General features: G+C 39.5%; 1 protein-coding gene across 1 annotated transcript in view; it reads left to right on the top strand.

Annotated features, from left to right (window-relative positions):
• Positions 1–22094, top strand: part of LOC117291325 (titin-like) — a gene marked incomplete at its 3' end in the record, with an annotated part of 251619 nt that overhangs the window by 85491 nt on the left and 144034 nt on the right. The window contains exons 49-67 of the mRNA XM_033772967.1: positions 16–306; positions 792–1088; positions 1475–1765; positions 2255–2545; positions 2859–3143; positions 3466–3750; positions 4070–4360; positions 5560–5859; positions 6428–6733; positions 7378–7686; positions 8231–8542; positions 9349–9542; positions 11099–11131; positions 14543–14688; positions 15855–15996; positions 19268–19451; positions 19857–19960; positions 21149–21329; positions 21915–22072. Of these exons, the coding sequence (XP_033628858.1) occupies positions 16–306; positions 792–1088; positions 1475–1765; positions 2255–2545; positions 2859–3143; positions 3466–3750; positions 4070–4360; positions 5560–5859; positions 6428–6733; positions 7378–7686; positions 8231–8542; positions 9349–9542; positions 11099–11131; positions 14543–14688; positions 15855–15996; positions 19268–19451; positions 19857–19960; positions 21149–21329; positions 21915–22072 (4400 nt within the window). The remainder of the gene's footprint in view (positions 1–15; positions 307–791; positions 1089–1474; positions 1766–2254; positions 2546–2858; positions 3144–3465; positions 3751–4069; positions 4361–5559; positions 5860–6427; positions 6734–7377; positions 7687–8230; positions 8543–9348; positions 9543–11098; positions 11132–14542; positions 14689–15854; positions 15997–19267; positions 19452–19856; positions 19961–21148; positions 21330–21914; positions 22073–22094) is intronic.

The raw sequence follows: 22094 nt of genomic DNA, 5'->3' as shown, positions 1-22094 counted from the left end.
AAACCTTCTTCACAGAGGGTGGCTCTTCTCCTCATTTCATGAGCCCTCTTCAAGACCTGAACGTGACCGAGGGAGATCAGCTCCAGCTCCAGTGTAAACTGACCGGGGATCCAACCCCGTCTGTCCACTGGTACAAAGACGGCTCATGCATCGACGACAACCCCGACTACGACATTACTAGAGACAGACAAGGGGTGTGTACTCTGACCATCGAGGAGGTGTTCAAGGATGATGCTGGAAGGTTTACTTGCAAGTCGCAGAATCAGTTTGGAGGAGACGAGACGTCGTCCAAGATCACTGTGACTGGTCAGTTGTTAAAATTTTTACTGATTCCTATTCAGGTCTAATCTTAATTTCCCCTATCTAACATAGTAAACTTCCATTCAGATAACTTGCCAAAATTATTTGTAGACATGAAGTGTGAATCATTAGTGTAGGGTGGGATCCTTACTGATTAATTCAATCTTCTAACAACCGGTGCTGCACTAAGGGTAGGGTACGCTTTTGGTAGTTTCTCTACAAGATAAAAACCATATAGACTGAAGAGCTGTTGACAGTATTGTAGTTTTAGAGACAGAGGTAATTTTTACCCAAAAGATTTGAATCTGAGAAAGGTTTCAGACATGAACCTTATTCTGGTAAGCATAATTGTGTTGTGCTGAGCTACTTTTTGTGCTAAAGCGGCTCTATGAAATTGGCTTAAGGCTTGTTGAAGTAACCCATAAAAAAACAATAATATTTAGATAGAAGTGTATGGCTCAAAATACATTTACCACTTTCTTTAATCACAGCCCTGGATGCAGACAGACCGCCCGAGTTCATCTCCAAACTGCAGCTAAAATCTCCTCTCAAAGAGCACCAGCCCTGCCGTTTAGAGGGTAAAATCTCTGCCCAGCCACCACCTACAGTCTCCTGGTACAAAGACGGCAAGTCCATTAGGAACAAACCACGCTACAAGACGTCCTTTGTGCAGGATATCGCCAGCTTGGACATCCTGGAGGTGCTGCCTGAGGATGCTGGGGTGTATGAGTGTGTGGCTTCCAATCCTGCCGGAACGACCAAGTCAAAGGTTGAACTTATGGTGCCTGGTAGGTATAATCTTGGTGTTTACTCTTGGATTTGATCCAAACGATAAGAGAGAAGACAATGAAGAAGTTTCAGTTTTAGATGTGGGAGGAAAACCCCCGAGAATTATTCCAGGGAAAACTTGCGCAGTCAATATCTATTCTCAATGCTCTTATTAGAGCCAGACGAGAAGAGAGAAGACAATGAAGAAATCTCATTTTTAGATGTGGGAGGTGAACTGCAGAGAATTATTCTGAGGAAAACCAACACAGTCAAGTAGAGACCTTAAACCCATATCACATAGTGCCCCCTGGTGGGTTTCGAGCAAAATTGTTTTTGTTTCTGGTCAGCAGTCATCTTTGCCAGCGGTATACTAAAATTTTCTCATCAATTTAATTTTCCGTCTCAGCTTACGACAAACGCCCAGATTTTGCCACCAAGCTTCAGCTCACCGAACCCCTGAGAGACGGCCAACCCTTCCGCATTGAGTGCCAGGTATCGGCCAAACCCACCCCCACCATCTCATGGTACAAGGACGGCAAGCCGCTCTTTGACGATAAGAAGTACAGGTCATCCTTTGTGAAGGGCATGGCTGGTCTGGACGTCCAAGATGCTGTTCCTGAGGACTCTGGGGTGTATGAGTGTGTTGCGTCTAATCCATTGGGTACAACTAGAACTAAAGTTGAGGTCATGGTACCAGGTATGCATCTGGACAGTCTTTCCATCCATTCTTACTCAAAATAAAGTGAACATCGGCAAACTATTTTAAAGGGGAGTTGCAAAATATGACGGGACACTTGAAGAAAGTGGGGGCCTTCGTAAACGTGGATAACATTGTACATGTAGGTGTGACTTTCGATTTGTTCAAAATGTGGAAATGGTTTTGTTCAGTCGAGATGTATTGAGATGTACATGTAGCTTTACAGATTTGATGGACAGTTTATGAAACATTTTCAGGTAACAATTTCAATTCCTGTCACAGCTTCAAGCTACATTTTATGAAGGGTTAAATTGCATGTGCACAACAGTGATATATACACATGCATACTAAAAAATAACTCCTGCATAAGTTTACACTTGTATTTTTACGCTTTTACCATTAGTCTACTCTCTAAAACATGTTTAAACGTGACAATTTTGACTAGCTTCATCATTTCAAACTCTCATCATTCTGATTCTTTCTCTCAAGGTTATGAGAAGCCAAAGGCTCCGGAGTTCACCTCCAAGTTGCAGCAAGCTGAGCCTCTACAAGAAGGGCGACCGTACCACATTGAGTGTAAGGTCTCAGCCCAGCCAATGCCCACAGTCTCCTGGTACAAGAACGGCCGACCCATCGATCATCAACCTCGATACAGAACGTCCTTCATGAAGGGGGTTGCCTGTTTGGATATACAGGATCCAGTGCCAGAGGATGCAGGAGTCTATGAATGTGTAGCCTCAAATCCTTCTGGTGTAGCCAGAACCGAGGTCTTGGTGCCAGGTCAGTTGAATAATTTGTTTAATATATATAAAGTTTCATATTTTAAATGTATATTTGAAAAAAACTTAACATCAAAGATTGACTATAATTAACGTTTTCTGTCAATGACTGAAGGTTTATTTGAAAATAAGCAAGAAGTTGTTCTGGTTCATTGATATTGGTTGTACAATTTTACTTTCTAAATTATTCAACTTTCTTGGACTACCAAATTAGTTTAATTGAATTGTAACACTCTTTTTTGACATGTCTACCTTTTGTGTTTCTTAGTTTTTCACATTTGCATGTTATCTTTTCTTCCAATCTACTCACCTAGCCTTTGAGAAGCCTCCAGAGTTCACCTCCGAGTTGCAGCAAGCTGAGCCTCTACAAGAAGGGCGACCGTACCACATTGAGTGTAAGGTCTCAGCCCAGCCAATGCCCACAGTCTCCTGGTACAAGAACGGCCGACCCATCGATCATCAACCTCGATACAGAACGTCCTTCATGAAGGGGGTTGCCTGTTTGGATATACAGGATCCAGTGCCAGAGGATGCAGGAGTCTATGAATGTGTAGCCTCAAATCCTTCTGGTGTAGCCAGAACCGAGGTCTTGGTGCCAGGTCAGTTGAATAATTTGTTTAATATATATAAAGTTTCATATTTTAAATGTATATTTGAAAAAACTGAATATCAAAGATTTACTGTTATTAACTTTTTCTGTCAATGACTGAAGGTTTATTTGAAAACAAACAAATATGTGTTCTGGTTCATTGATATTGGTTGGAAAATATAATTTTCAAAACATGTAAACTTTAGCCATTGTCAACCACCAAAGTAGTTTATCTTATTGGTACTCATTTTTAACTTATCTGCCTTTTTGGATTTATTAGATTTCCACATTTGCATGTTATATTTTTGCTCACTTATTAATATTATCCCTAGCCTTTGAGAAGCCTCCAGAGTTCACCTCCAAGTTGCAGCAAGCTGAGCCTCTACAAGAAGGGCGACCGTACCACATTGAGTGTAAGGTCTCAGCCCAGCCAATGCCCACAGTCTCGTGGTACAAGGACGGCCGACCCATCGATCATCAACCTCGATACAGAACGTCCTTCATGAAGGGGGTTGCCTGTTTGGATATACAGAATCCAGTGCCAGAGGATGCAGGAGTCTATGAATGTGTAGCCTCAAATCCTGCTGGTGTAGCCAGAACCGAGGTCATGGTGCCAGGTCAGTCGCATAATTTATTAAATACATAAAATTGCATATTTTAAATGTTTAAAGCTTGTGATAAAGCTTGACTACTTATAACTTTTTTTCTGTCAATGACTTAAGGTTTACTTGAAAATAAGAAAGTAATTGTTCTGGTTAAAGTGATATTGGTTGGAAAATTTAACTTTCAAAATTATTCATTTTGCTCAGCTACCAAATTAGTTTCATTGAATCGGTGAACTCGTTTTTTTCTTTTCTACCTTTTGGATTTATTAGTTTTTCACAACTACATTTGATCTTTTCTTCCGATCTGCTCACCTTTCAATATTACCCATAGCCTTTGAGAAGCCTCCAGAGTTTACCTCCAAGATGCAGCAAGCAGAGCCCCTTCTCGAAGGACGCCCGTACCGCATCGAGTGCGAGGTCTCTGCCCAGCCGACACCCGAGATCTCCTGGTACAAGGACGGCCAACCCGTTGAGAATCAGCCCCGGTACAGGACATCCTTTGTGAAGGGGATCGCCTTTTTGGATATAGAAGATGCCGTACCAGAGGATGCTGGGGTCTACGAATGTGTCGCCTCCAATCCAGCCGGAGTATCCAGAACTACAGTGGAGGTCATGGTACCAGGTCAGTCAAATATTATGTTTGCTGTGCTATTGATATCGTGAAAAATGTGTTGGGGAAATAAATTGTTGAAGCTGCATATTTTTTTATATGTATGTGAAAAACTGTATTATAAACCTTGACTGATTAAAATAAGTTTTATTTTCCTTCTCAAAAGTTGAAAAGTTTGTTCTGACTCATTGACAGTGGTTGGAAAAGTTGTCCATCAAAGTAATTTACACTTCAGCCATAATTTTTTTAAATGGCATCCATTGTTCAGGCCTGTGAAATCTCCGCTTTAAAGCGGATTTCCGCTCTTTTTAATGTTCCCAGCCCGCATTTTTCGTTGGTTCCGCTTTTTTTCCGTTCCTTGTTTTTCTTGTGAGCTCCGCTTTTTCTCGTTCCGTTTTTATCTTCTTTTTTTACATCCGAAATAGATCGTCAAGCAGCACGTACCTGGAATCGGGAAGCACTTTAATTGCGATTTGATTTGATTTTGACATAATGAGTCTGGGGTTAGACCCAGTAAAATGCTCCGTCTTGGTCTTTCATTGGAGCCGTTGTTGTTAATTTTTCGTTCAGCACGATGTCTATTTACATGTACTTCAATGTCATTATTCAATACCACCAACAGAGGGCGCTTTACTAAAAAGCCAACACCTTGAGACAAGATTAGGCACACATGGTTTTCCCCCATGCGACGTCCGTACGTACGTTGTGTGTACAGTGTATTTTTTTTTGCGACAAGTAATGTATAATATGGCAGTCGATGACGAGGACTCATCGCGCTTGTGGATTTATTTCTAAAGGAATGCTACAAAAATATATTGAAAATGAGGATGCACAACACATTGTTACATGTAAGAATTGTGGCCTACTGTTTCTGTGAAAGTGTTGTCTACGCTTCAGTTTTTAATTAAAGCCCTTTATTACGTTCGTAATTTTGGCCCAAAATCCGGACAACAATTTTCCGCTTTTTTTTTCATGACCCGCTCACAGGCCTGATTGTTAACTTAATGTGTATTATGGACTTTGGTTTTTGGCTTCTTCATTTTTTTTTTATATTCCAAATATCTTTGTAATTGTAATTTCCAATTAATATATGTATTTATAATACGTAGTTTTATCTTTAATTTTTTTAAATTAAACCTTTAAATGGTGGTTATCCGCTGTTGGATATCGAATAAATAAATGTTTTAAAACAAACTTTCATCTCACCACAGCCTTTGTTAACAAGACCATACCACCAGAGTTCACCTCCAAGCTCCAGGTAGCTGCCCCGATCACAGAGGGACAGCCCCTCCATCTTCAATGCGAAGTAGTGGCCGAGCCCGAGCCGACGGTGACGTGGTACAAAGATGGCAAACCTGTCAGGAACAAGCCGTCTTACAAGACGAGTTACACGAAGGATATCGCCGTGCTGGATGTGGACAGAGTCACCCCTGAGGATGCTGGGATCTACAAGTGTGTAGCCACAAATACTGTTGGGTCAGTCAGTACAACGGTGGAAGTTATGGTTGCAGGTAAACACAAACAACTACTACTACTACTACTACTTGTGGCTTCTTACATAGCGCGCATATTCGTCACTCAGTGACGCTCAAGGAACTTTAACATACAATATTTTCTTGCAAGGTATGTGGGACTACGTTTGAATTATGAGACCTACTCCTTTTACATAGCACAATTTTGGAAGTACCTAAGCAGAACTCAGTTTAGATTTAGACTTTTCTAATTACTCTATTAAAATTATGAGACTCATTCTACTCTCCCATGATCAATCAATTCGTACATTTTTCAGATCCTTTGCAAAGTGCTTTAATCACCCAAATTACTTTGGTATTTGTCTGTTATGCACCCATGTCATTGACAGACAGACAAACTGCTTGATGCATCTTGATAAAGGATTCGAACTGACTTTAGCTATTGGGCAATATCGGTGGTCTAGTCGGTAAGACACTGTTCTAGAATTGCAAGGGTCGAGGGTTTGAATCCCACCAAAGTAATATGCCTGTGGTTTTTTTCACAGAGCTCGGAAAAAATACTGAGTATACCATGTATACAGTGCTAACACACATACTTTCCTGACAGGTCTACCAAAGTCAACCGGAGGACCTCCACTATTCACCACCAAACTCCCAGAGGAGACTGTGGTTGTAGACGAAGGGAAGCCTTTGGAACTGAAATGCTCAATCAGCGCCAAGCCCCTGCCATCGGTCGCTTGGTATAAAAACGAGAGGACCATACGTAACTTCCCGCCCTACAAGATTACCTTCGTCGGTGGCGTAGCTACCTTGAAGGTGCCTAAAACAGAGAAGGATCAGGCCGGTAGTTACAAATGTGTAGCTTCAAACTCCAATGGTATAGTGACCTCCAAAGCAGAAGTCGTCGTCAAAGGTAAAGGTTGAATCATCTGGTGCCAATTAAGCTGTTAAGCAGAAAATAATGACCATCCATTTTCTCTGCTTAGAAAAATTTGAGTGGGGCACCAGCCACAATAATGTTAACTTAATCGTATTTTGTTTGGTAACCTATTTCTGTTAAGCAATACTTTTCTGTGCAAACCTATTGAAATCTGCTTCAAGCAGAATATATTGCTTTGCAGTTTACTGGGGGAAAAATATGCAAGATACCAGTCACAGATGGTACATGTGACATGGTATTGTGGCTGGTAACCTTTTTTCTGGTAAGCATGATTTTGTTGTGCTTAGCTGCTTCTTGTGCTGAAGAAGCTCTATGGTCAGAGCAAAATTGCTCATTAACAAGAAACAAGCAACCACAGGAAAGTCTTATCTTTTGATTTTTCTGATGAAAAACCCCCCACACTGAACCAACTAAACCTTTGGCATATTTGCAGTAGGCCATTTTGATATCACCACTCCATAGCTGAGTCCCCCTTAAGCTTAATTATTTGAGTGATGTTTTTGTTGTTTTCAAGAAGAGGTACAACTTTTTATAAATCAACTAGTTGTTAGCAGGTGTAAGCCAGGCATCTCTGTTTTCATTTACCGTTCTCATTTACAAACCTCTATCTTCAACAGGCCTTCCCAAGAAGCAGCCAGGAGTTCCTCCCAAGTTCACCTCAAGACTCCCTGAGGAGACCATAGTAGCCCAAGAAGGGAAGCCCCTGGAACTTAAATGCTCCATCAGCTCCACTCCTCCATCCACTGTTAACTGGTACAAGAACGAGAGATCAGTGAGCAACTATCCACCTTACCAGATCTCCTTTGATAAGGGCGTGGCCTCGCTGAACATCCAGAAGACCGAACCAGAGCATGCTGGAAGTTATAAGTGTGTTGCTACCAATCCAACAGGGTCGGTCACCTCAACGGCAGAGGTGATGGTAGAAGGTATGTCTAATGTCTGTTCCCGCACCGGTTGAATACATAAGAAACTTGTTTTCATACTAATGTCGCGAAGACAGAGTCCTTTTCCACCCCTTTTGTCGTTTTGATACTCAGTGACCATTATAAATTCAGCTCATTTACATGAAAAGGAACCAGACTGTTTACCATTCTTATGTCATTTTGGTTACATACATGTAGCAGAAAATTATCATGACTTCAGTGTGGCAAAAGCGTATTCCACTATATTTTGCATCCAGTTTATATAGACTATAATATTCTTCACAGATAAAACCTTTAATCAACAAATTTAACAACAGTTGAATGTCAAGTTATAAACTGATGTTTGTCAAGCACTGTATATTTAGACATTCCTGACTCCTGTGAAAAAATATCCACAGACATATTACTCGGGTGGGATTGGAACCCACAACCTTTGCAATTTTACTGCAAATGAAATGTCTCACCAGTACCACTTAAATGTTATTCACATAACTTTAAGAGTTGTATACACTCTACTTAAAACCTACATCAAATCTCCACCCAACAGCTCTACCCAAAGAGCAGCCAGCAGAACCTCTCACATTCACCTCCAGGCTCCCCGATGAGATGGTCGTAGCCGAAGAAGGAAAACCCCTTGAGCTCAAGTGTGCCATCAGCTCCTCTGACCAGCCGCCCAAAGTTACATGGTACAAGGATGAGCGATCTATCGGCAACTATCCACCGTACGAGATTTCCTTTGATAAGGGCGTGGCCATCATGAGGATTCGCATGACTGATATGGAGCATGCTGGTAGCTACAAGTGTGTTGCGTCCAGCCCGGCTGGAGTGGTCACATCCACTGCTGAGGTCATGGTACAAGGTAATTAAATAACAGAAGGAATCTTCAGTCAACTGCAAAGTAATAATAATAAAAATAATAATAATGAGAAGTACCAGGACCTGGCCAGGGAACTTCGTAAGATTTGGCAGGTAAAGGTAAAAGTAGTCCCCGTGGTGGTTGGAGCACTTGGCACCATTCCCAAAGCGGGGGAAACATCTAGATGAAATAGGGACAAATGTGAGGGTAGATCTGTTACAGAAGGCAGCGCTTTTGGGAACAGCGAGGATCCTGAGAAAGACCCTTGAGATCCAAGGCTACGGGACGTAGCCCGAATCGAGGAGTTACCGGCACAAAGGAAAATGAGATCTTTCTTTTGCATGCTGTGATAAAATGAAATAATAATAATAATAATAATAATTATTATTGTTATAATAAATATGTGTTTCTGGTATTAAAACCAAAGATGCCTCACTAGCTCACATGCTTGAGAAAACCTGTTAACATGGATGCTTGCTATGTGAACCAGAAATCGGGCTTGACCCCTACTCTAGGGCTAGATAGCTCAGTTGGAAGAGCACTAGCATGTTAAACTGCATGGATGTCGTTGGTTCAAATCCCGCTTTAGTTTGTTTGTCTTTGTTCATCCCCAAGTCAGACAAATAACCTCAAACAAGTAGGATTTGAAACTTTGTATGGTGGAAAAACGATATACATAGTAAGGTTTGCCTTAACACCATGTAATTACGTGTCCGCAAACACATGGTGTTACGTCATTACATGGTGTTACCACAAACCTTACTATAACCTCCAACAACTTTCTTAATTTTCCTCTTTTAAAATCTTAGCTCCTGATGTATCCTCTTCCGACGATATGGATACATCTCGAAGACCGACCTGCATCAACATGGCAACTGAGGAGACAGTGATGGTGAACCCAGGAGAGGAACTCCGTCTGACCATCCGCATCTCAGGCCTGCCTCCTCCTCATGTCAAATGGTTCCGCAACGAGAGGGAGGTTGTGGAAACCGAAACGGTTGAGGTAGGGGTGCAGTTGTCTCTAGTTCTCAAATTTTGTTTTCTTCATATATTGTTGTATGTATTTGTCAACGGTTTCTCTTTAAACTGTTTGTTTTGTGGAAATCGTAATGGTCGAGGTAGGGTGCAGTTGTTTCTAGTTCTCATTTTTTTTAATTCATACTTTTTACTCAAATTTGAAATGGTTTCTCTTTTTTTTCTATTTGGTTCGAATCTGGGACCAAATTTATAAACTATGAAGCGGAAATATGGTGCTAAGCAAATTTATCTGCAAATTTTGTGTTCTTCATGTTTGTTTTTTGTATTTGAAATGGGTTTCTCTTTCTACTATTTGGTTTGAATCTGGGACCAAAGTTATGAAAACTGTTAAGCGGAAATATGGTGCTTAGCATATGCAATATGCAGTTCATGCTTTCCAGCAAAACTGGTGATCCTTTTAAAGCAAGCTACATGTACTTTTCCTGCCAAGCATGTACTTCATTGCAGCAAGATAAGCACTCAAATGCAACATGACAAATACTAAACTGAAATGTACCAGACCTTGGTGTACAAATGATAGGTTTTTATAAGTACTGTACTTCATACAGTATAAGCACTAAAATGCAACATGACAAATACTAAACTGAAATGTACCAGAACTTGGTGTACAAATGATAGGTTTTATAAATACTGTACTTCATACAGTATAAGCACTAAAATGCAACATGACAAATACTAAACTGAAATGTACCAGAACTTGGTGTACAAATGATAGGTTTTATAAATACTGTACTTCATACAGTATAAGCACTAAAATGCAACATGACAAATACTAAACTGAAATGTACCAGACCTTGGTGTACAAATGATAGGTTTTATAAATCTTTAGTGGAAGGTGCTCACTCACGCTGCAGTCTCAGCCAACCAATGATGGTTAATTGTGTTCATTACTTTCTTGTTTCGAAAATTCTAGTTTTTAAGGGTACACTTATCTTTGTTTTGGGGTGGCTTGAAAGTTCCAGTGTTTAAGTGTATATTTATCTTTGTTTTGGGGTGGCGGTTTTTTTTATATTTTTTTTTTTTATAATTCAACTCAACATAGCCGAACTGAGGCCAGACAGAAACAAAATAGTCTGGTCCCAATTACCAAGTGTGTTTTAAGGTCTATCAGTATCAATTTATACACTGGGAATTAGACCAAGATGGCTGCTTTTTGATTAAGATGTACAGAAAGAAGCTACTAGAACTGATGCCTCAGGCTGTTATTAAAAACTGAACTTTGGAGAATTGTTAAACATGTTTACTTTACAGATGTCAACCAGAAAAGGAGATGCCATCAGTAGACTTCACCCACAAAATCTTGCATTTTATCCTATGAACTTTTTTCTTTAACCACTAGCCTATAACTTCTCTTTTGATGTTAACTGTTACCTCCCATAAAAACTCACAAACAAACTAGATAGCAGCTACAAGAACACCCGCTGTTGACGTATTGCTCATGTATTGTTCACACAATGACTTGGGACCATGTTTGACCCCAAAAGAGCTGACAGTTATTGGATGATTTTGATCTCATTTCAGTGTGTGAAGTACACTGAGACTTGGTCTAAGGAGGTTCGTAGATGAAGGCCTAATTCATTCTTACCCAAAACTGCCGCCCTACACTCTCTGCAACTCTTCCTCCTTTTTAAATACACCTTTATCCCCCGTGTAGCCATCGATATTTTATCCTCTCACAATTGCACATAAACCGAACTGAGGCTGAAAACCAAAATAGACTGGTCCCCTTTTGCATGCCATTGTTTTGATTAGTATTGCAGACAGGGAATCGGGCCGAGATGGCAACGGTGCGATAAAGGTTTATTAATACCTTCTTTAATCTTGGGATTTAATTTGTTTTTCATGTTTTCATGAGTTCTGTTCTGCAAAATGTGGAGGAAAGTTTATGAAAAATGACAAATAACTGAACACCCTGCCCCTGTTATTTATTTTTTAAACTCCAGTCCTTCCGAAAAGTGCTGTCCTTGTGACGATACTTAATTTGTTTTCTGGAGAAAGAGAAAAAGAAACCAAAAAACTTTAAGCAAGTGGAAAAACAACATTGATAGAAAGAGGACCAGCCAAAACTTGTTTTGTCTGTAAGGATGAAAAGGATTTAAAACCAAAGTTGACTCGAATATTGCCGATTGAAAAAATGAGTACAAAACTTATTCATGTGTCTCTGAAGAGTATACACTCTACGGGAATCGATTGAGAAAATGAAACCTTGTTAAGATGAAAGTTGAAAAAGTTCTGATTTTGAGCGAATTTTCTTCAGAAAGGAAGATTGACTTGAATTCATCCCATTCAAGACCCTCGGACTAAAACCTCTCTCTGTCCTTTTCCCACTAACACAAGACTGTGTTTTAAAACCACACTGTAGACAGCCCGTCACACGAAGCAGAACTATTTTTTGTTTCTTTGTTTTTTTAGAAGTAATAATAATTGTCATTATTAACGTTCTTTCCTCATTAATTTTTCTCCTTAAAAACCCTATTATATATATTTATAGTGAATCCATTGGTTTAACAGATGACTGGTATTATAATGCCATACATACATGCATGCTTGTTCTTCACATTTAGAATCCACGCTACAGCTGAGTATAGTTTTAAAAATGTAGCCAAGCTGCTTTAAGCTGAGTAGATAGTTATAAAGCAACAGCTAGCTTTTCTTGTTATGATGCCAACATCAAGTTGTCTCTAGCAAAAAAATATTAGACCAGGGGCCTTTCATACATGGCTTTGATTACCACTGCCCTATTCCGTGCTTGGGATCGCAATTCTTTGCTTACAGGGGGAGCACAACATTTCTGGGCTGGCTGTGTAAGCCAAAAATGGCTGGTTATGTGGAGTACGCACATCCACATGCAAACACTCTATGCTTACATGTGAAATACGCTAGGCGTAAGAACGGAATTCCCCGTTTCCGTAAGTGCTGATTCTTCGCTTAGAGTAAGCAGAGCCAAGAAATTGGGCAATGCTTCGCCCTATCGGAGTTTACTATACACCCAAAGTCAAAACAAGTAGAATAGCTCCCTAATGCAAAACTGCACATTCCTAATATAATTTTGTAATCTTTTTTAAGTCTCCTTCTTGTTTTGAAAACACTTAATAACTACAATAAGACAAAGTGCACTTTCCTTTATTTAACAGCCTTTGCTATTACTTCCCAAGATTCCTTTTCTTGATATTTTGCTTTTGCAGTACCCGTTGTGACTCTGTAACTGCCCCTCTCTTTATTTTCGTTTTTCAATGAGTTAATCCATCTTTTTCCTTATTTTGTTTGGCCGTTTGAAGGCACTGCCTTTCCCATTCATTTACCTATCATATATTTCCTTCTATTCTGTTGATAACCATATTTTTTCCATTTGCTTTAACTACTTCCCCTTATAAAGGAGAAAAGAACTTGAACAGATTTTGTTTTTCATATAAGTTGTCGGAGTATGCTGTATGAATCACACAACTTCTTTTTGTCTATAAAATAATTGAAAACATGGAAGCTACTTAAACAATTATTTTTTCTTGACATATTTGTGAAGTTTCTGTCTATGGACTGAATCGCCGCTTGAATTTACAACATCCGGTAAAGATGTTAATACATAAAAACATGGCAGATTCTTTGTCCTGTTTGTGTACAAAAGATATAGGTTTTTCCAACATGAGGCCATCTTAAAATTTGTGACTGGCTCCAGAGTTTTCCATTATCCTTTTTCCATCAGAAAGTAAAAAGAAATTGCTTTGTATGGTAACGTTTTTCGCTGGTAATGTGCATTACAGTAAATTGCTGGACAATTTAGGGTTTTGTCAGACAATCATTTTGTGTCACCCTTGGGGGATTGGAATAGTTAACAATATTTGACGCACTACTCAATGCGTTACTCTCGCAGCACCAACTATAATATTGACACAGTAATCATATCCGTACAGAAAAATGATTTTTAAAATCATTGTTCACTATTACTAAGTTTTTATCCTAACATCACCAAGTCTGGATTTTACAATTCAAGAGACGGTTTTTAGTACACAAACTAATCCCACCACGTACACTTAATGTAGATCCCCTTCCCCCTAAAAAGGCACCATAGTCACGCAGTCGTTTTAAATACCTTTATTGAGTTGATTCATTTCTGTTCTTTAATGCATGCTTTTGGAAATCTTTGTAAATGTAGCGTTTACTGTAGTAAAAATGAGTTTCGTTATTTTGTTAAGTAATCTGATACCACAATCTGATTATCTGATGTTTTCCCCTTTTTCCTTTGACTTTTCTGCAACCTCCACTTTCTAGAGTTCTTGTCAAATTATGCTGACAGATTTTCTCCCATTTTGTTGTCCCCTTTCAAATTCTATTATGAACTTAAGCAAAAAAAACCAACAACAACAAAAACCAAGCAAACTTGCATTCTGGGCAAGCTTTACACAAGGACCATTAGTCGGCTAAGGGCTGAATTTGCCTGGTATCCAGCACACATTTTTAAGTCGAAGTACCTAGTCGACCAATGGTCATTGTTTAAACTTGCCCACTGCCAAAACTATCTTCTGCAAAACAATGCCACGTAACACCAGCTCCATCGCTTTAAAGCAACATGTACATGTACCTCCAAGTAGCTCAAACGTCTTTCATCTCACCGGGAACCCTTCATTCATTGTTTGGGGGTTGAGTTTTTTTTCGGAGAGGGAGTTGGAATAGTTTACCCAACTAAGATTTCCCACATATTCTGCTCGTAGAGGTGTGAGCTTCGATTAGGTTCATGAGTGGCATGGGACCCCACCTTTTCCTTTTCCTCCTCGTGTGAATAGTTGGTGGGAAGAGATATTGATGAGATTCTTACTAACGTCAAGGATCATGTTTGATGTGAACAGAGTTCATCCGGGTATAATAATGTTGTGCAATTTGCTTGCGGGAAGAAATTTTAAATATTGTTCTGATTTGAATTTTCTTAAAATAAAGAATCATGTTTACTTGTGGTGTGATGCCATTTTGCAGATCAAGAGACACAAGGAGATTTATTCCTTGGTCATCAAAGATGCTCAACCTGACGATTCAGGCACATACAAGGTGGTCGCCACAAATGCGGCTGGAGTGGAGTCTAACGCAGTCACCATCGATGTGTCTGAGAAGCCAGCAACTCAGTAAGACAAACCTGCAATACTTACTTGTCAGTTTTCATTTCACTTGGTGGCCATTCAGAATTGTCAATGTTTGAAAAATTTGATGTTGTGGGCGAGTGGGTCAAAAGAAATATCTCAATGACAGGTTTTTGAAACTCATTTCACTCCATTTCAAGTTTTAGAGTGAATTTGTTTATTTCCCAAATGGGAAAACTCCCCCTTGACTTATGTTAAAGCCCTTATACACTTTCGGTACAGAAACGAAATTAAAAGTTCACAGATTTACAAATAATTTACAGGGTTTACAGAAGGTAATGGTGAAAGACTTCTCTTGAAATGTTATTCCATGAAATGCTTTACTTTTTGAGGAAATAGTAAAACAATATCAATTCTCGCTAACGAGAATTACAGATTTATTTTGAACACATGTCATGACACGGCGAAACGTGGGGAAACAAGGGTGGGTTTTCCCCGTTATTTTCTCCAGACTCCGATGACCGATTGAGACTAAATTTTCACAGGCTTGTTATTTTATATATAAGTTGTGGTACACGAAGTGTGAGCCTTTGATAATACTGTTTACTGAAAGTGTCCAATGGCTTTAACCGGGTCCATCTTATGAAATCGTTTGTTACTTTTTCCTTGGTGTAAAATTGCATGAATAGAAAAGTGCCCTACATATAGTGTTTTGTCAAGTCCCCAATTTGCAAGAAGCAAGACTTTGATTGTATCAGACATGCAACTTTTCAGCTTATCAGCTAATGTCCTCCTTTATCTTCTTTCTAAAGACTTTGAAAATCGAAAAAAAGTACAAAGTTTTGTTGTTGTAAGCGTTTCAAGTTTCCTCTTTTTCCCCTCAAAAACACGGCGGCATGTCTGTTACTTGTGTTAGTAGCCAGAATCGGCGTGTACCTACTCCATTTGACCTACAAGGTTTAATCTAATTTCATTCACATATGTAAAGAGGTCAAAGTAAAGGTCAGGTCCAGATATGAATTTTTGTTATTAAATGCTCAACTTTCTCTATCATGTTAACTCTGTTGGAATTTTTACTTACAAAATTTGATTAAAGAAGTAAATGTGATGATTTACAGAAAATGAATGATGCCTAAAGGTTTAAGAAGGAGATAAAAAACCTTGTACAATTGTTAAATTGTTGTCTTGTCTATATATTTGCTTTGTTTTAGTGTGACCAGCTTACAGCTGCAAACCACACCCAAGATTTCACGCCAGCCTGTGTTTGTAGAGAGTCTCCAGCAGACCACTGAAGTCGTTGAAAGTGCTCAAGTGCGATTGGAGGTCCTCATCGTTGGTAACCCGCCACCCAAGGTAATGGATGACTCCGTGGTTCCCATCGAATGGTTGCCAACCTTGGGCCGATTTCACAATGAGCTAAGATTGATCTTAACTGCAAATCAATCATAGTTGCTAAGTATAGTGTGACATCACAAATCACTTTGGTAATGCTGACAATTTGTCTTGCAATGAGTTTTATTGCTTTGTGAAATCAGCCCCTGAACAGCCATTTTATCCACAGGACTGTAAAATGTCACATATGCTGTAGGCTTCACAATTGTACAATGAAAGAAAAAAGAAAAAAACCGAAACATATATTTCCAAAACAAAGGTTACTACTGACCGTTTACCACCCTTCCCTCGATGAATAATGTGTAATGTCTCCACTGTGTTTGTTTGTGTTATGTAGTGATTTAAGATCGTACAATAGTGATGTTAATTACCCAAAGCAATGTCAACAACTTGCATGGCTAAAACCCCCCTTTTCAAAAGGCTGCTGCACAGTAGTGCTTCTGGCAAAAAAACTAAAAAAACAATTGATTTGTAAAAACAGTGGTAGAAATGGGAAGCCAGCTTGGTTTATACTCTTTGCCCAAATGCTTTATGTTTAATGACATTAAGATAAAAAGAGCAAAATTCAAGTATAATTGACCGCCCTTTGAACATTTAAGACGGCCTCCATCAAAATGGACCATGAATCCGATTTGCTGATCCCTATCTTCCAATAATAATAATGAGCAGTTGTTAAAAAGGGGTTTTGGAAAGTCAAGCATGAAAAACCAGGACTATTTAATACCCAAATTACAGAAAATACAGCAAGAACTACTAAATGCTTATAATGCAAAATACAAGTTATTTTTTTTTTCACGAAAAGATATGTCTTCAAAATCGCCTAAACCAAAGTTGACTGGTAAACCTGAGAGGGAACCATCCTGAGAGTAAAATGTTCTTTTCTCCTGAGACAAGCAGAGTATACTGTTCAAAACGTCAATACCAAGTCGGCTCTTTTCATAACCAACACTCTCTCAAAAGAGAATTATTACAGGGTTGTACGTGCAAGTTTACTGTTATTTATAGTTAATTCATATCCCTCAAACCATTCAAAGCTTCAAACATCACTTACATTTAATGTCCGTTATAGAGCGAGGAAGGGGACTCATTGTCCCTTCCGTCCTCTCCTAACTCCTCCTGCTTCCAACCTCCTGATGTTCAAGTAAGTCAGTCATCGATATGTGATCACATCGCTTGTGGCAATACGTAGTGAAATGCTTAGGCCGTGTCCGAAACGGCGACTTCGGCTACAGCTACGGCTAGATCGCGCGCGTCTGCCTATTCTTCAACACTGGTAGACGCGCTGATCTAGACGTAGCTGTAGCCGAAGTCGTCGTTTCGGACACGGCCTTAGTGTACAGCACAGTGGGGATCCGGGTGTAGATTGGGCTCATAGGAGAAAAGGATCACCAAAACCACCTCGGTTATTTCCCCTTCTTGCTAGTTGGTTTTCTTGCTAGTTGATTTTGTTCCAGCACAAAACAAAACATGCACTGCAGGCCTAGAAAGTTGTCTTCGGAACCAGGTGTAGATTGGGCTAATAGGAGACAAAAGATCACTTAATACACTCGGTTCTTTCTTTCTAGTTGGATTTCTTGCAAGTTGTTTTTGTTTCACCAATAAACAACACATGTACCACAGGCCTAGAATTTTGTCTTTGAGGGCAAGGTCATTTTCATTTTGCAAAGAGGGCACTTCCATTTGAAAATCTTGTCAAGTCCATGGGAAACTTTTGAAGGGGCACAATACAAGAACTGGGGCTACAAAGGCCTCTGGTTTCATGCCTGTTTTAGTTTCTCTTTTTTTGTTTTGTTTTTTTTTCCCCCAGAAAAATCAGTAATTTGTTTTTTGAGAAGTAAACAAAAAGAAAAGCCCTTAAATGTGCGTGTAACTCAGCTCTTGTACTTGATAAATATTCCTACTTTTTCCAAGGGCCAGGTATCACGCTAGAACAGGGCTTTTCGCTTAAGATTTTATAAAATGACTTCTGCATTTCTAGAAGCAATATCACAGACCACCCTTTGTGAGTTAATTAAGTGGTTTATGCTGCAATAGCTCATGCACATTGTTATGCAATTAGATATAAAAGAGACACTCTCATTTCTTCCTGTTTGAGTTTTTCTATCACTAGAATGCATTTCATCACTTTTTTTTTAAATAAACTTCCGACACTCTACATCTTGAGAATCTTAGTCTGGACCCATCATCTGATTCAAAATTTTGAAATGTTGCACCTATCAAAGGATATGTATGATTAGCTTTCCCGGGTCGACCAAGAGAAGGGTGCGTATTTATTTTCCAGGAAGATTGTGGGTAATTATCTGCCCACGTTCGTCCTGAAAAAAGTAAATACGCAATCCGGATGAGCACACTGGGGTGGACCTGGGGAAGCTAATCGAACGCACCCAATCATAGAGAGAAGTTACTTCCTGATCGAAAGCAAAAGTCTTGACTTATCACCATGAAGTGCCCTTGTTTTTTCTGCCACTTTTTAGCCGTTTGATCCATGCTGAATGTAGCATCACCTTTTATGGTCAGCTCTTGTACTGGATAAATGTAACCACTTTTTTCCAACTTTAGCCAACTTTCATGTCTGAATCGAGGAAAAACATTCAAAATCATACAAATACTGATGAAAAGCACTCACATTATACCAGTCCGAGCAAAAGCACTTTGTATCCTCTCAAATGACAGTGGTATATATAATAGTTGTAGCAAAGGTTATTTCTAATGCCAGTTTGCTAATGGCTTCAAGCATAATTCTGCCTGGCATTGAGACCAGATACATCTTCCCTAGTTTGTTCTCAGCACCCTGGACCTGGTGAGTATGTAGTCAGAACTGCTGAACATGTAGAACAAGGAGAGGCTTCACCCTTTTCTTTGTTATATAACGGGGGGGGGGGGGGGTGAAGAGAAGCAACAGACTTTTGCACAGTCCTTTTTAGCAGTTCTTGCCAAAAGTGCGTGTGCTCAGACCTATGCATACAATACTGAGCATGTGAGCGCATGCTCAGAGCCGCCAAAAAAGGGTTGTAATGTCTGCTGCCACCAGCATCTTAAAAATCTCCCATTGTAGTTGACATCTGGCACTATGACACTAGTATCTTCAACAACCTGGCTGGGATTTGAACCCCATTCTCACAACTCAACCACTAGAATTTGAGTGCAGTGCGCTACATCTCTCAGCCGCTTGGGCACAACTCTGTATTTTTAAGATGGTGTTTTAACAGCTTTCTCTGTTCCCTCTATTCAGGTCACATGGCATTTCAAAGATCGTCCTATCCGTGAGTCATCAGATGAGTACGAATTCCAACATCTAGGCAACAAGTATGCCCTCATTGTCAAGAAACCCAGCTCCACGGACGCGGGTACATACTACTGTGAAGCTGAGAACCCTCATGGGGCTGTCAGATCTGAGTGTCATCTCGTAATCAAAGGTAGTCATTCATTCAATTCAAAACTGATGTTTATTTCCATACTTCATGAAAACAGAGTACAAACAATGTTTTTAAGGAATAACCAATAAACAAAGCGACGTTGCGATTTCCTTCGTTATTGTTATTGCATTACATTAGTTTTTGAAAAACTTGGTTAAAACGTATTTTTGAAATGTTGTTTCTTTTTTCCTTTTTTGCTTTGAATCATACAAAATGATGCAGTTGTACAATTCTTTTCTATAAAAATTTTTTCAAGATATGTTTCAGGGAGAATAAACAATAATTTTTCAGAAGAAAGGACATACATTCAGACCAATTTTCAAAAAGAAGTAAGATAAAATTCAAGTAAAAACAAAGAAACAAATTTTGAAGATGTGTATTGAGTTTCGTTGTTGGTTGTTGCAGAGAAAGTGCCACCAGATTTTGTGCTTCCACTTGAGAGCATAGCCGCCACTGAAGGGGATGTCATTAACTTTGAAGGGAGAGTCAAAGGTTCTCCAAAACCAGATGTAAGAATTTATTCTTTTGGCTTTTTTTTTTTCCTTTGCCCCATTCTGAGAATCGGACTCAAGTTCTTATGGTTGAGTCATCAGAGTGGGTTCGAATCCCTAGCATCACTCCTGTGTTCCTTGGCAAGACATCATGTAGGAGTTTATGGTTAATTATGATGGTGAGAGGTTGGTGATTAACAACCTGCTTGTCATTTGGTTGCTGCTGCTGCATACTCCAAAGGAGTTAGATGATTTCAAGAAAGGTTAAGGGACTTCCATAAAACATGAAATTTTAGAGAGATTGTCGATTGACAACCTGCTTGCCATTTGGTTGCTGGTGCTGCATACTCCAAAGGAGTTAGATGATTTCAAGAAAGGTTAAGGGACTTCCATAAAATATTAGAGAGGTTGTTGATTGACAACCTGCTTGCCATTTGGTTGCTGGTGCTGCATACTCCAAAGGAGTGTGCTGGTGCTGCATACTCCAAAGGAGTTAGATGATTTCAAGAAAGGTTAAGGGACTTCCATAAAATTTTACAATTTCGGGGCATGAAAACTTGTATCTTTTTATGTAACAACATTACTTAGAGTGAAATGTTTCTTAGAATGCTTCTTACTGTCAAAAGCTGATGAACATGTAGGCTTCTAACCAAAGCCTTTTTATGCCAATAATTTTGATTACCAGGGGTGCGTTCCACTCGCGCAAACGTTGCCAACAGTTGCGCACGTTCGCCAACAATTTCAAGTGGAACGAGTTGTTCGCTGCCACCGTTGGCGAACGTTGGCAACTTTAGGCGAACATACTTCGAAGGTGTTGGCGAGTGGTTTTTAAAATGGCGGACAAGCATACGGTATTATTTCTTTGTCACAAACATAATTACATTGTATTTTCGGTGGATGATAATGCAGATTTGGAATAACAAAGTTAATTAGTTGATGTAATGGTGTCAAAAAGAGGACTATTGCAGCAAAAACAAAGTATAAAAAAAAATACGTATGGTGCGCGCCATCTTCATTTCAGGGCGCCGCCATGTTGACATCGCGTATACGCACCAATCGTTCAAAAGACAACAAAACGTTTGCGCGAACAGTTGCGAGTCGTTTGCGCGAGTGGAACGCACCCCAGTTGTATACCTTTCTTTTTAAATAATACTTTAAAATTTTGCAACAAAAATTGACTTGTGTCTTGACGCATTTCCTCATCAGATCAAATGGTTCAAGGATGAGAAGCCAGTGTTTGAAACATCTCGAGTGAGGTTTGTCAAAGAAGGAGATAAGATTGGTCTTCTTATCATTCACGTCAGGCCCTTAGATGCCGGTAACTATAAAGTGATTCTTACCAACATGTTTGGGCAGTCCACGTCATCGGCTGTACTCAGTGTCGATGGTAAGTTACAGGTTCCTCTTGTTTCTGTTTGCAGTCCTTTTATGTTTGTGTGGCTAAACACTTTTTACAATTTACTCGTACGAGCATAAGAAAAGGACAACAATTATGGCTGGAGGATGGTTTTCCTCAAATCCCCCATGCTCTTCTCTGAGTAATCATTTAATTCAAAGAAATTTTAAAAATAATTTCGGTGACCAAGTTAGACGTGAGTTTCCTGACAATGCTCTGATTATGTATTTATACTGCCACTGTAGTAGTAAAAACATTCTACAGTTGCAATCAGTCCTTCTTCACTTTTATCCACTGCTTCCAATGAGTACCGGCAGTTTTATTAAGCCTGATTCATACTTCCAGTGAATGCAAATGCGATATGAAAGTCAACGTCACTGCTGCATTTTCGCAGCAGTTGAGCACAAGTCATCTTTTTCGAATTATTTGATGCAAATTTGTGACGTCAAAATTTGTATCGCATTCTCAGGAAGTGTGAACCTAGGCTTAAGACGCCATTTCATCTCAGAAGATTTTTTTTCATTGGCTTCTTTTTAACAATAACTTAATAACGAGAGTGTGTTGATTACTCTGCAGTACCAAGGACACCACCAGACTTTGTGGAGCCGCTGGTTGACCAGTCTGCCGCAGTGGGAGAGAGAGTGGAGTTCCACTGCCAGATCTCTGGAGATCCTCAACCAGAGGTCCTATGGTCTAAAGACGGGACAGAGATCACATCTAGCGCACATATTCAGGTAGAGTTAGAGAAATATTTAT

Source organism: Asterias rubens, chromosome 6, assembly GCF_902459465.1.
Source record: "Asterias rubens chromosome 6, eAstRub1.3, whole genome shotgun sequence".
NCBI classification, from domain to species: Eukaryota; Metazoa; Echinodermata; class Asteroidea; order Forcipulatida; family Asteriidae; genus Asterias; species Asterias rubens.
This window is presented reverse-complemented; position numbering and strand designations above follow the sequence as displayed.